This window comes from Bos indicus x Bos taurus, chromosome 10 (genome assembly GCF_003369695.1).
Source record: "Bos indicus x Bos taurus breed Angus x Brahman F1 hybrid chromosome 10, Bos_hybrid_MaternalHap_v2.0, whole genome shotgun sequence".
Lineage (NCBI taxonomy): Eukaryota > Metazoa > Chordata > Mammalia > Artiodactyla > Bovidae > Bos > Bos indicus x Bos taurus.
In genome coordinates this window covers 12577066-12589963 of record NC_040085.1, presented here as the reverse complement: position 1 = coordinate 12589963, position 12898 = coordinate 12577066, and the positions used below count along the sequence as shown (strand labels likewise).

General features: G+C 38.9%; 1 protein-coding gene across 16 annotated transcripts in view; it reads left to right on the top strand.

Moving 5' to 3' along the window:
• The window catches only part of MYO9A (myosin IXA), a 256411-nt gene that overhangs the window by 81490 nt on the left and 162023 nt on the right, over positions 1–12898 (top strand). For 8 of the 16 annotated variants that reach the window (XM_027553121.1, XM_027553119.1, XM_027553117.1 and 5 more), the window contains 2 exons: positions 3461–3558; positions 6698–6824. In XM_027553121.1, the coding sequence (XP_027408922.1) occupies positions 3461–3558; positions 6698–6824 (225 nt within the window). Of the gene's footprint in view, positions 1–3457; positions 3559–6697; positions 6825–12898 lie in introns of all 16 variants that reach the window. The other 8 variants (XM_027553112.1, XM_027553116.1, XM_027553115.1 and 5 more) reach the window with 1 other exon arrangement.

Here is a 12898-nt window from a genome sequence, read left to right as displayed (position 1 = left end):
CTCTTTCAGTATCCTATCATTTTGCCTTTTCATACTGTTCATGGGGTTCTCAAGGCAAGAATACTGAAGTGGTTTGCCATTCCCTTCTCCAGTGGACCACATTCTGTCAGATCTCTCCACCATGACACGCCTGTCTTGGGTTGCCCCACGGGCATGGCTTAGTCTCATCGAGTTAGACAAGGCTGTGGTCCTAGTGTGATTAGATTGACTAGTTTTCTGTGAGTATGGTTTCAGTGTGTCTGCCCTCTGATGCCGTCTTGCAACACCTACCATCTTACTTGGGTTTCTCTTACCTTGGGCGTGGGCTATCTCTTCACGGCTGCTCCAGCAAAGCGCAGCCACTGCTCCTTACCTTGGACAAGGGATATCCCCTCACTGCCGCCCTTCCTGACCTTCAACGTGGGATAGCTACTCTAGGCCCTTCTGTGCCTGCTGCAGCCACCGCTCCTTGGACGTGGGGTTGGTCCTCCCTGCCGCGGCCTCTGGCCTCCGGAGTGGGCTTGGTCCTCCAGGCCACCGCCCCTGGCCTCCGGCGTAGGGTAGCTCCTCCCGGCTGCCGCCCCTGGCCTCGGGCGTTGGGGCGTGGGGTAGCTCCTCCCTGCCGGCCGCTGCCCCTGACCTCGTTCGCGGGTATCTCTTCTCGGCCGCCGCCCCGGACTTCGGACGCAGGGTAGCTCCTCTGGGCTGCCACCCCTGACCTCGGATGTGGGGTAGCTCCTCCCGGCCGCCGTCCCTGACCTCGGACTTGGGTAGCTCCTCTCGGCTGTTCCCGCGCCGTCGCAGCCTGGCACTCTCGGCCGCTGCCCCTGACCTCGGACGTGGGGTAACTCCTCCTGGCCACCGCCCTTTGGGCATGGGGTCCTCCCGGCTTCTCCCCCTGACCTCGGACGTGGGGTAGCTCCTCTCCGCTGCCGCTGGTTGCGGCCGCCGCCGTGCTTAGTGCGCAGCAGCTGCCATCCTTACTAACTCTCAGTCAATTATTCAGATTTATATCCTATATTATCAACTAGTAGCTATAAAAATATAATTTTTATAAATAGCATTCTAAGAAATACAGACAGCATATGAGAAACGTGTGTAATTTGATTTTGCTTTTCACTTTCTCTCCCTCAAAATACTTCCTACATGCCAGGCTTGTTGTAGGTACTTATAAGAAAGGGTTGTCATCATCTCATACAAAGGGGAAAAGTGCTGATAGCTTGAAAGAATATTTTGGTGTATTTGTGGGGAGTGTGCGGTGGCATGTTATCACATAAGACTAGAGCCTGAGCTGAGTTTGACATTAGGAATCAACTGTCTTCTTTCAGTGGAAAGGGTTTTAACAGTTTTTGGTTAGTTCCCTACCTCATTCTTTGACCTTTACTGTTTTGTTGTTTTCTGAATGACCTCCAACAGCCAGTATTTGTATCTGGTGCTTAAAAGCTTTTCTTAGAATCCTGGAAGGCCTTGGCTCTTGCCTGGTCCTGTAAAAGTACCTAGGAATTAACAGCTTATCTCCAGAACTGATGAGAGGTGATATATAAGTGTTAGGGCTCCTTCACCTTTCTATTTTTTATACTGTTTCCCAGAGGTTACTTTGGAATTAAAGTCCAGTTACCCACCTTGGTAGTTAGTTTAATATTGTACTCTATTTAGGCAACGTTGCCTTCCCTACGTTCCAATGCTACTTGTACTGAATCTTGGTCTCAAGGTTTGCATCCGTATGAACCCAGATTAAGATAATGGTATTTCTGGTCTGGTAGATTAATCTGTCCTTAGTTTTTCTAATACCATTGTCATCAAGGAAGTTCATGTTAAATACAAGTATTTAAAAGTTCATTACGATTTTGGTCTTATATTTCTGAAGAACATTTGATTATAGATAACAGCAGGTATAAATGTATTTATATTTTAGTTATTTTTTCAATTTATGCTCTCAAAATTTTATCCACACTGTTTTATTCATTCTTGAGGTAGATAAGAGCAGCTGTCATTTATGAGAATCATTACTGTATTACTGAGTTTACACAAGTTGAAGCATAGGTTGTTTTCCCTCCACTTATTTGTTACAGAAAAATTTTTACTAAATTATAAAATGACTGAGCTGTTTGTGGTTTTAGGGGGAAGAAAAGAAAGAGCTTTTAAAAAGCTTTAGGAAAGAGAAAAATGTGTTAACTTAAAATTTTTTAGTGGGTTAGGATGTTGTCATGTCTGTAGAAATATGTCTTAAAATTACTTACCAAAAATTTTATAGTCAGAACTTTCCTTAAAGTGAATTTAAAATCCATGTGTACCTTTCTATAGAGAATAGAATTATTTTTAATAGCATTTTAAGACAGTGTTTAAAATTTTATTATTTATATATATTCATTTTTATAGTCCCTAAAGCAGGTTGTACATGGTAGATACTTAATAAGTACTTTTTAAAAAATAGATGAGCACTTTGTTTATTTCTTTAAAAGTAATGTCTCATTCAGTTAAATAATTCATTGATTGTATATTTACTCCAGTAATTTCCTACTTTCTTCTTAGCACTGACTTGATATTGGAAATCTGCAGTAAATGAGACAAATAATTGTTCATGTGTTCATTGACTATTTGATAACAACATTTCATAGGAAGATAGGCATTAAAAAATAAATACATGTGAGGAGGTTTTTGAAAATATAAGTGTAAAGGGACTATGAGAACACATAGTGAAGGCAGGTAAAGCCTTTTTTTTTTTTAATTGTTTTAAAGATTTATAGTATTACCAAATGGTACAGTATTACCTTTTGACTTTTGGGGGAACTGAAATGCAAGAGTTGCTCTAGAAGAGTAATATTTTTTAGTCTGGTAGTCCATAACTGTTTTTACTGGCTTATATTATGAGGGTTCTTTTGAAAGTTTTTGTACTTTCACATATATATCTTTATTTTGCTGATTGCCATGTTATTTATATTATTTGTTAGGAACTATTTATGTGATAGCTAATGTTGGTGTAATATAAACATCTTTATATTAAGTCTAGGCTCCTCTTCTCAACTAAATTAATGTCTCTTCTAAAATACATTTTTGTGTCCCAGGATCTAGTTCAGCATCTTGCATATAGGTAGGCATCTATTAAATATTTGTTGAATAAATAACATTTGTATGTGCAATTGATCTCTTAAATGCTTCGCATCTCCAAGACTCTTCAGAACCACTCAAAATCAAACTTGGTATCAGAACATTTTATGACTCTTGCTAGCTCTTTATTGTAAGTTACTTTTGAGATCCTTGCTTGGGTGGTTGTGAAGAAGAGGGAAAAGTTAACATACTGGTATTTAGGTAGGTATATGTTTGGTTTGCATGCTTGTAGTAGGATAAGAGTCTAATGAATTTGATGATATCTAAATATGCATAGGTATGCTTATCTAAAATTACTATATTTCTGAGTGGCTTAGGTTGCTTTTCAATAGGTAATTTTGATTTTTCTTTTCCATTTTTCTTAAAAAAGCAGGATTGCTTCACCGTGGAGGGGGAAGATTTGAGGCATGACTTTGAACGCTTACAACTAGCCATGGAAATGGTAGGATTTCTTCCCAAGACACGAAGACAGTGAGTTTATTTATTGTATTCCTTTACCCCCAGTAGAGATCCTTTGAAACAATTTTCTAATATTCCTGATCTAGTGCCTTTTCCATCTTAAGCATTACTTAGAATTAGGAAATTTATTTTTGTAAAAGACTTGTTTTGAATTGCTTTCTTTTGTCATGAATTCTTTGAGAATCTATTGAAAATTAGAGCTCTTCCTCCTAAAAATGTAATCCATAAACATTTGCATATTATTACAGGACTTCATGGTGCCCCCCAAACCTCTCCATGTACCTTCCTTAACTGTTGCTTTATGACGCTTGTTGTGAAGGGAAGGAAACAATGTGGGGTGTAAGGGTGGGTTGCTTAAAGTAAAAGACAGGTGAGCTTACTTTCATAGAAAGTTCTTGTCAAGTTTAGGTGAGAGACAGAAAATAGGTATAATAACATCCCTGAGTAAACTGAGTTCATGAGATGTAGAGCCCAAGTATAGGGATTATCTACTGGCTGGAAGAGAGGCATGTGTTCTTCTGAGACAGGAGGGAAGGACAATTGAGATGTAGATGTTTCACAGTAAGGGCCTAATATTAGATCATATAGTCCAGTGGTCTCCATTACTGTTTTTAAAAAAGGCATTATAATATGATGATCAGTATAATATGATGTGGGAAAGCATTTAAAAAATGTAATAATAAAGAAATCACCTTGGTTACTTTGTTTAGAAAAATACAAATTCTAAGACCTTTCTTTTAAGGATTCTAATTCAGTTCAGTTCAGTTCAGTCGCTCAGTCGTGTCCGACTCTCTGCGACCCCATGAATCGCAGCACGCCAGGCCTCCCTGTCCATCACCAACTCCTGGAGTTCACTCAGACTCACGTCCATCGACTCAGTGATGCCATCCAGCCGTCTCATCCTCTGTCGTCCCCTTCTCCTCCTGCCCCCAATCCCTCCCAGCATCAGAGTCTTTTCCAATGAGTCAACTCTTCGCATGAGGTGGCCAAAGTACTGGAGTTTCAGCTTTAGCATCATTCCTTCCAAAGAAATCCCAGGGCTGATCTCCTTCAGAATGGACTGGTTGGATCTCCTTGCAGTCCAAGGGACTCTCAAGAGTCTTCTCCAGCACCATAGTTAAAAGTATCAATTCTTTGGCATTCAGCCTTCTTCACAGTCCAACTCTCACATCCATACATGACCACAGGAAAAACCATAGCCTTGACTAGACGGACCTTTGTTGGCAAAGTAATGTCTCTGCTTTTGAATATGGTATGTAGGTTGGTCATAACTTTCCTTCAAGGAGTAAGCGTCTTTTAATTTCATGGCTGCAGTCACCATCTGCAATGATTTTGGAGCCCAAAAAAGTAAAGTCTGACACTGTTTCCACTGTTTCCCCATCTATTTCCCATGAAGTGATGGGATCAGATGCCATGATCTTAGTTTTATGAATGTTGAGCTTTAAGCCAACTTTTTCACTCTCCACTTTCACTTTCATCAAGAGGCTTATTGGTTCCTCTTCACTTTCTGCCATAAGGGTGGTATCTTCTGCATATCTGAGGTTATTGATATTTCTCCCAGCAATCTTGATTCCAGCTTGTGTTTCTTCCAGTCCAGCGTTTCTCATGATGTACTCTGCATATAAGTTAAATAAGCAGGGTGATAATAGACAGCCTTGACGTACTCCTTTTCCTATTTGGAACCAGTCTGTTGTTCCATGTCCAGTTCTAACTGTTGCTTCATGATCTGCATGCAGATTTCTCAAGAGGCAGGTCAGGTGGTCTGGTAGTCCCATCTCTTTCAGAATTTTCCACAGTTTATTGTGATCCACACAGTCAAAGCCTTTGGCATAGTCAGATGTTTTTCTGGAATTCTCTTGCTTTTTCCATGATCCAGCGGATGTTGGCAATTTGATCTCTGGTTCCTCTGCCTGTTCTAAAACCAGCTTGAACATCAGGAAGTTCATGGTTCACGTATTGCTGAAGCCTGGCTTGGAGAATTTTGAGCATTACTTTACTAGCATGTGAGATGAGTGCAATTGTGCGGTAGTTTGAGCATTCTTTGGCGTTGCCTTTCTTTGGGATTGGAATGAAAACTGACCTTTTCCAGTCCTGTGGCCACTGCTGAGTTTTCCAAATGTGCTGGCATATTGAGTGCAGCACTTTCACAGCATCATCGTTCAGGATTTGAAATAGCTCCACTGGAATTCCATCACCTCCACTAGCTTTGTTCATAGTGATGCTTTCTAAGGCCCACTTGACTTCACATTCCAGGATGTCTGGCTCTAGGTCAGTGATAACACCATCGTGATTATCTGGGTCGTGAAGATCTTTTTTGTATTCTTCTGTGTATTCTTGCCACCCCTTCTTAATATCTTCTGCTTCTGTCAGGTCCATACCATTTCTGTCCTTTGTCGAGCCCATCTTTGCATGAAATGTTCCCTTGATATCTCTAATTCAGTAGATCTGAAATAGACAGTTTAGGGAAAGGACATTTCAGGTAGGATAAAAAGCACTTAGAAAGTCATGGACTTTTGAAACACCACAGAAGATTCAGACAATATTAAGTCCCCTTTAGGGCTTCCCTGGTGGCTCAGTGGTAAAGAATATGCCTGCCAAGGCAAGAAACATGGGTTCAGTCCCTTATCTGAGAAGATCCCACATGCCATGGAGTGACTAAGCCTGTGCGCCACAACTACTGAGCCTGTGCTCTAGAGCCGGCAGCCACAACTGCTGAGTCCATGTGCCGCAGCTACTGAAGCCTGCAGTCTCTAGAGCCCGAGCTCTGTGACAGGAGAAGACAGCACAATGAGAAGCTTGCATACCACTACTAGAGAAAAGCCTGTGCAGCAATGAAGACCCTGTACAGTCAAAAATAAATAAACAAAATTTAAAACAAAAAGAAAAAAGTCCCCTTCAAACAACTGTATCTGTATATCTGATGTAGATACAGTTCTTAAAGTGGATTTATATAAAGCACTTTGCACAGTGCCCGACATGGTAAACACTCAAGAAATTGTAGTTATGATTATTATCCTCATATTTCTTATTTATCTGAAGACTGAATACTCTGTATTTGTACTGGTTAATTTGCTTCATTAGAATTTTAGAGTGAAATAAGCTTAAGAGAAGTCACATAAGCAAGCTGTAATTTATGGTTTTATTTTCACAGGATTTTCTCCCTTCTCTCAGCAATACTACATTTGGGTAATATCTGTTATAAAAAGAAGACATACCGGGATGACTCCATAGATATCTGTAATCCTGAAGTTCTGCCTGTTGTCTCAGAGTTATTAGAAGTGAGTGATTACATTCTCAGTTTTCATTTCAAATACTGGTAACTTTTCAGTTTTTATTTTGTGTAACTATTTTGTATGTATTAATGGGTTAATACTTTTAATTAATAGTGTTACTCCGGAAATTGGAATTATTTCTCTTATGTGTGCCAGACTGTTCAGAAGATTTGGGTTTTCTCCCCTGCTTCCCTTTGTCCCAGATATCTGTAACTCCTAAATTTACTGAATAGGATGAATATTTCACTCTCTACTATATCATGTTCTAGGTCTTCGTAAATTTTCTCCTACATAGTAGGATGTTGGTCACATTATTTTGTTGGAAGATGGGGTGTCCAGATGGGTGGAGAAAAGAGTACTACTTTTTCTTTCTTCATAGCTAAATAGGAGTCAAATGTCTTCATGTCCTATGACGTTTCTTCCCACATTAAGTTCCCCATTACCTTACTCTTTCTTCCTGGACTTATGATTCCTCATGTCTTCTCAGCTAACTGCTCATCTTAAAACGGGTATAGTTTTTAATGGGTCCTCTCCTCTGATAGAACAGGAAATATGTATGTATAAACTCACCTTGAGTATATTCACATATCTCCAAATATTTTTATGTGACTGTCTATATAAACATGATCTACACAACAAAGGAAACTATAAACAAATGGAAAGACAACCTACGGAATAGGAGAAAATATTTCCAAACTATGCAACTGATGGAGGGATAGTATATGGTATCACTTATATGTGAAATATAAAAATATGATGTTGTTGTTCAGTCGTTCAGATGTCCAACTCTTTTTGACCTCTTGGCCAGCACCCCAGGCCTCTCTGTCCTTCACCATCTCCTGAAGTGTGCCCAATTCATGCCTTTTGAAGTGATGCCATCCAGCCATCATCTCATCTTCTGACACCCTCTTCTCTTGCTCTCAATCTTTCCCAGCATCAGGGACTTTTGCAATGAGTCAGCTGTTTGCAACAGATGACCAGAGTACTGGAATTTCAGCTTCAACATCAGTCCTTCCAACAAGTATTCAGGGTTGATTTCCCTTAAGATTGACTGGTTTGATTTCCCCTAAGATTGACTGGTTTAATCTCCTTGCTATCAAAGGGACTCTCATATGATACAAATGAATTTAGTTACAAAATAGGAATACTCTCATAGACGTAGAAAACAAATTTATGGTTACCTATAAAGGAAAATGGGAGGGAGGGATGAATTAGGAATTTGGGATTACCTGATACATACTACTATATGTAAAATAGATAAACAATAAGGACCTACTGCATAGCACAGGGAACTGTATTCAGTATTTTATAATAACCTATAATGGAAAGGAATTTGAAAAAGGATATGTATTTATATATATAAATAAAACTGAATCACTTTGCTGTATACCTGAAACATTGTAAGTCAACTGTGTGTGTGTGTTAGTTGCTTAGTCATGTCCGACTCTTTGCAACCTCATGGACTGTGGCTTGCCAGGCTCCTCTGTCCGTGGGAGTCTCCAGAAAAGAATAATAGATTGGGTAACCGTTCCTTTCCAAGATTATTTAGGTCAGTACGTTTTCCTTCTTCCCTCTTCACTGAGGTTGTTCCATATATTTGTCAAATAGTTTCCGTGTCGTGGCCTGCATTCTTTCCTGAGATTCCTCCAGCATCGTAAATGATTTGCTAAAAATTTATGTACCGTAAGATTCATGGATTAGGTATGTGTATATGCATGGATTGTGCCAAGTGCATAATGTTGTGTATCCTCCACTACAGTGTCTTACAAAAGAGTTTAGTTTCACAGCCCTGAAACTTCCCTGTGTGTCACCTATTCAACCCCTCCCTACAAAATACTGATGTTTTTACTAGCTTTGTAGGTTTGCTTTTTTCACAATGTAACATAGATTCATATAGTATTAATATATCATGTTTTCAGACTTAATTATTTCACTTAGCAGTATACATTTAAGATTCATCCAGTGTCTTTTCCTAGCTTGATAGCTCATTTCTCTTTATTGCTGAATATTATTCCATAATGTGCATGTGTCACAGTTTGCCTGTCCATTCACCTATTGAAAGTGAAAGTGAAAGTCGCTCAGTCGTGTCTGACTCTTTGCGACCCCATAGACTTTACAGTCCATGAAATTCTCCAGGCCAGAATACTGGAGTGAGTAGCCTTTCCCTTCTCCAGGTGAGCTTCCCAACCCAGGGATCGAACTCAGGTCTCCTGCATTGCAGGCAGATTCTTTACCAGCTGAGCCACAAGGGAAGCCCAAGAACACTGGAGTGGGTAGCCTATCCCTTCTCCAGCAGATCTTCCCCACCCAGGAATCGAACAGGGGTCTCCTGCATTGCAGGCGGATTCTTTACCAGCAGAGCTATTAGGGAAGCCCACCTATTGAAGACCATGTTAATTATTTCCAATTTTTTTTTTTTTTTTAATAATCAGTTCAGTTCAGTTCAGTCGCTCAGTTGTGTCCGACTCTTTGCGACCCCATGAATCGCAGCACGCCAGGCCTCCCTGTCCATCACCAACTCCCGGAGTTCACCCAGACTCAATGTCCGTCGAGTCAGTGATGCCATCCAGCCATCTCATCCTCTGTCGTCCCCTTCTCCTCCTGCCCCCAATCCCTCCCAGCATCAGAGTCTTTTCCAATGAGTCAACTCTTCGCATGAGGTGGCCAAAGTACTGGAGTTTCAGCTTCAGCATCATTCCCTCCAAAGAAATCCCAGGGCTGATCTCCTTTAGAATGGACTGGTTGGATCTCCTTGCAGTCCAAGGGACTCTCAGGAGTCTTCTCCAACACCACAGTTGAAAAGCATCAATTCTTTGGCATTCAGCTTTCTTCACAGTCCAACTCTTACATCCATACATATTAGTAACCTTTTGTTTTTCCTGTTAAAATATCACTTATTTTTCAAATCTTGATTCATATACTGCTTCATCTGTTTTAATTGTATTAAATGGTTTAAACAGATTGCATCAGCATAGAACAATTTGCTTCTCCTTAGCATAATTCACTATTGGCTTTGTAACATAGTTAATTGTTTACCAGTTTGTGTCCATTATAAGGTAGTGGCAGTGTTCTTTGAGATCTGTGGATGTGCTTATTTATCTAAGCTTACAATGTTTTATTATTTTGTACATACCTTGCTGTTTGTTTATTAACTTTGATGGAATGAGTTAGCCTGGTAGAAGAGGCAGGAGGGAGTACTTTGAATTGGAACTAGACTCACTCATTAGAAAGGAGTTCCAGAATGTGGAGTGTGGTATCTGAAAGCTGTAATTTTGAAGGTCATGAGGGTCAGAAAATAGATCTTTCAGACAGGACTTCCAGGCGATATTTTAGTCGTTCATTTCATATTGTGGTGATACAGAGCACTGTGGCTCGTAATCTTTCTTAGAAGTTTAGGCATTCAGCAAGTACCAAGGCTTCTGGTCCGAGTGAAATATTTCTTTTTTGGTGAGAGACTAATGAGAGCAATTTAGGAAATTTAAAGAGGAACTCAGGTGTTTGTAAAAAAAAGGAGTGGGGGGCGGGAATCCAATTCTGAAAACTGGGCTTACCAGTGTTAAAGTTAGACTAACAACTAAGTGTGATTTGATAGCAAATCTCACCTTTTGAATTCAAGCTTCTTAAATTCCTTCTTATTTGGAGTGGTTCCTCTTTATAATTTGGAGTGGTTTGAGGAATGAAGTTTTAATAATAAGTAGAAAGAAGATATATCTTCAAAGTTAAGGAGCTAGACAAGATCTGACAACACCTACCAGAGTGTCCTGCCTTATAGTTAGACCTTATTTTTATTTATCATTATTTTGTTTAAAAAGTTTTTTTGTCCCTAAGGCTTGTGGGATTTTAGCTTCCCAACTAGGGATTGAACCTTGGCCCTTGGCAGTGAAACCACTGGGTCCAGACCACTGGACTGCCAGGGAATTCCCCCATGAAGTTTATTTATTCTGCACTGGGTCTTCATTGCTGCATTTGGGTTTTCTCTAGTTGTGGTGAGAGGGGGCTTCTCTCTTCATTGTAGTGCACTGGCTTCTCATTGCGATGGCTTCTCTTGTGGAGCTTGGGCTCTAGCAGGCTTCAGTAGTTGCAGCTCTCAGGCTCTAGAGCACAGACAGGCTCAGTAGCTGTAGCACGTGGGCTTAGCTGCTTCATGGCATGTGGGGTCTTCCCAGACTAGAGGTCGAACCCATGTCCCCTGCATTGACAGGCAGATTCTTAACCACTGCCACCAGGGAAGTCCAATAAAATTTAAAGACTATTTGGAAAATTATAAAGGTAGCTGATTAAAATTTGAATTCAGTAATATTTTCTTAGGTTGCTTATTAATTCCAAATAAGATAAGTGTATTTTATGTGATTATGTTATGTGTGTAGACTTGTGTATGATCATTGTCAAGTTTTAGTGCCAGCATTAAATCAGCTCCTTAAAATGAATTGGGTAGTTTTTCATTCTTTAAAATCTTTTTTCTGCATTTAATAGAAGAATCATTAGCAAGAATAATATGTTTGTTAAAGATATGAATAATATCAACCCTATGACCAATGGTATTTAATGTTCCTCCAATTAGTTTTATGTTGACTGATTTTTCAGGATTTTAAAATCTGGTTCGAGTTAATTTTGATGATTTGTGTTTTTCTGAGAAATAATTTGTTGATTAAATGTTTAAAGCTTACTACTTTTGTATTCATTGTGAATACTTTGTTAATGTTTAAATTATTTTTCTCTATGATGTTAGCTTTCTATTCATGTTTCTTAATGTTCTTTCTACTCATGTTTTCTTCTGATACATAATTTGTCTTTCATTTCTTATATACCTGTTATGTATTGATTTATATTTTTATCATATTTTCTCTTTTCTGTTAAATTATGAAATATTTTTTAGAATATATATGAAAAAGTTAAAATAAATACCTGTAGACTCAAAATATTATCCAAATAATAAAATATTACATGTAATTGAAGTCTACTGTGTACTTTGCCCAGCAGAAGTATAAATACTACTATGAATTTAGTTTTTTTCCAAGTTTTTATTAATTGAAATTTTAAATGCGGTCAAAAGTGGAGAGATCCCCAAGTACCCATTGTTAAGCTTCACCACTTATTAATGTGGCCTGTCTCTTTTCATCTGTATCTTCACCTCTGTTCCTTCCCAATTCTTTTAAAACAAATTCTAAAATAAAATCCCAGTTATCTAAAAGCTAAGGGCTATGTTTGTAAAAATATTCATAATAATTAGGAAATTACTGTATAGCACAGGGAACCCTACTCAGTACTCTGTGATGGCCTGTATGGGAAAAGAATCTTTAAAAAAAAGGTGAATATATATATAAAAATATGGCTTTGCATGTGGCACAGTGGTAAAGAATCTGTCTGCCAGTGCAGAAGACGCGGTTTTGATCACCCAGTTGGGAAGATCCCTTAGAGTCAGAAATGGCAACCCACTCCAGTATTCTTGCCTGAAAAATTCCATGGACAGAGGAACTGATGGGCTGCAGTCCATGGAGTTGCAAAGTGTCAGACACAACTGAGCAGGCATGCACGTATATTTACAATGGATTCACCTTTCCGCACACTCGAAACTGACACAACACTACAAATCATCTATACTCCCAAAATTTTTTTTAAAAATTCACAATGTTATTAAAACATCTAAAAATAAATAAGTTGGTTTTTAGTCTCAGCTATATAGTCAGTGTTGAGATTTTCTTTTTTTTAATGATTTCCCTACAATTTCTTGTTTTTCATTGAGTTATAATTGAGATACAACAGTAGTTCCAGCTGTTAAACATAATACAATATATTTCAAATATACAAAATACAATATATTTCAAAATGATCATAGTAAGTCTAATCAACATCTTTCAGGATACATAGTTACAAAAAGTTTGTTTTCTTGTGATTTGGATTTCTAAGACCTTTTTTAGCAACTTTTAAATATGGAATACAATTTTTATTAACTGTTGTTACCATGTTGTGCGTTCCATTCCCATGACGTGTGACCTTTATATTGTATCTTGAAGTTTGTACCTTCTGCCTTGAATTTGTTGTTGTTGTTCAGTTGCTCAGTCATGTCCAACTCTGCCACC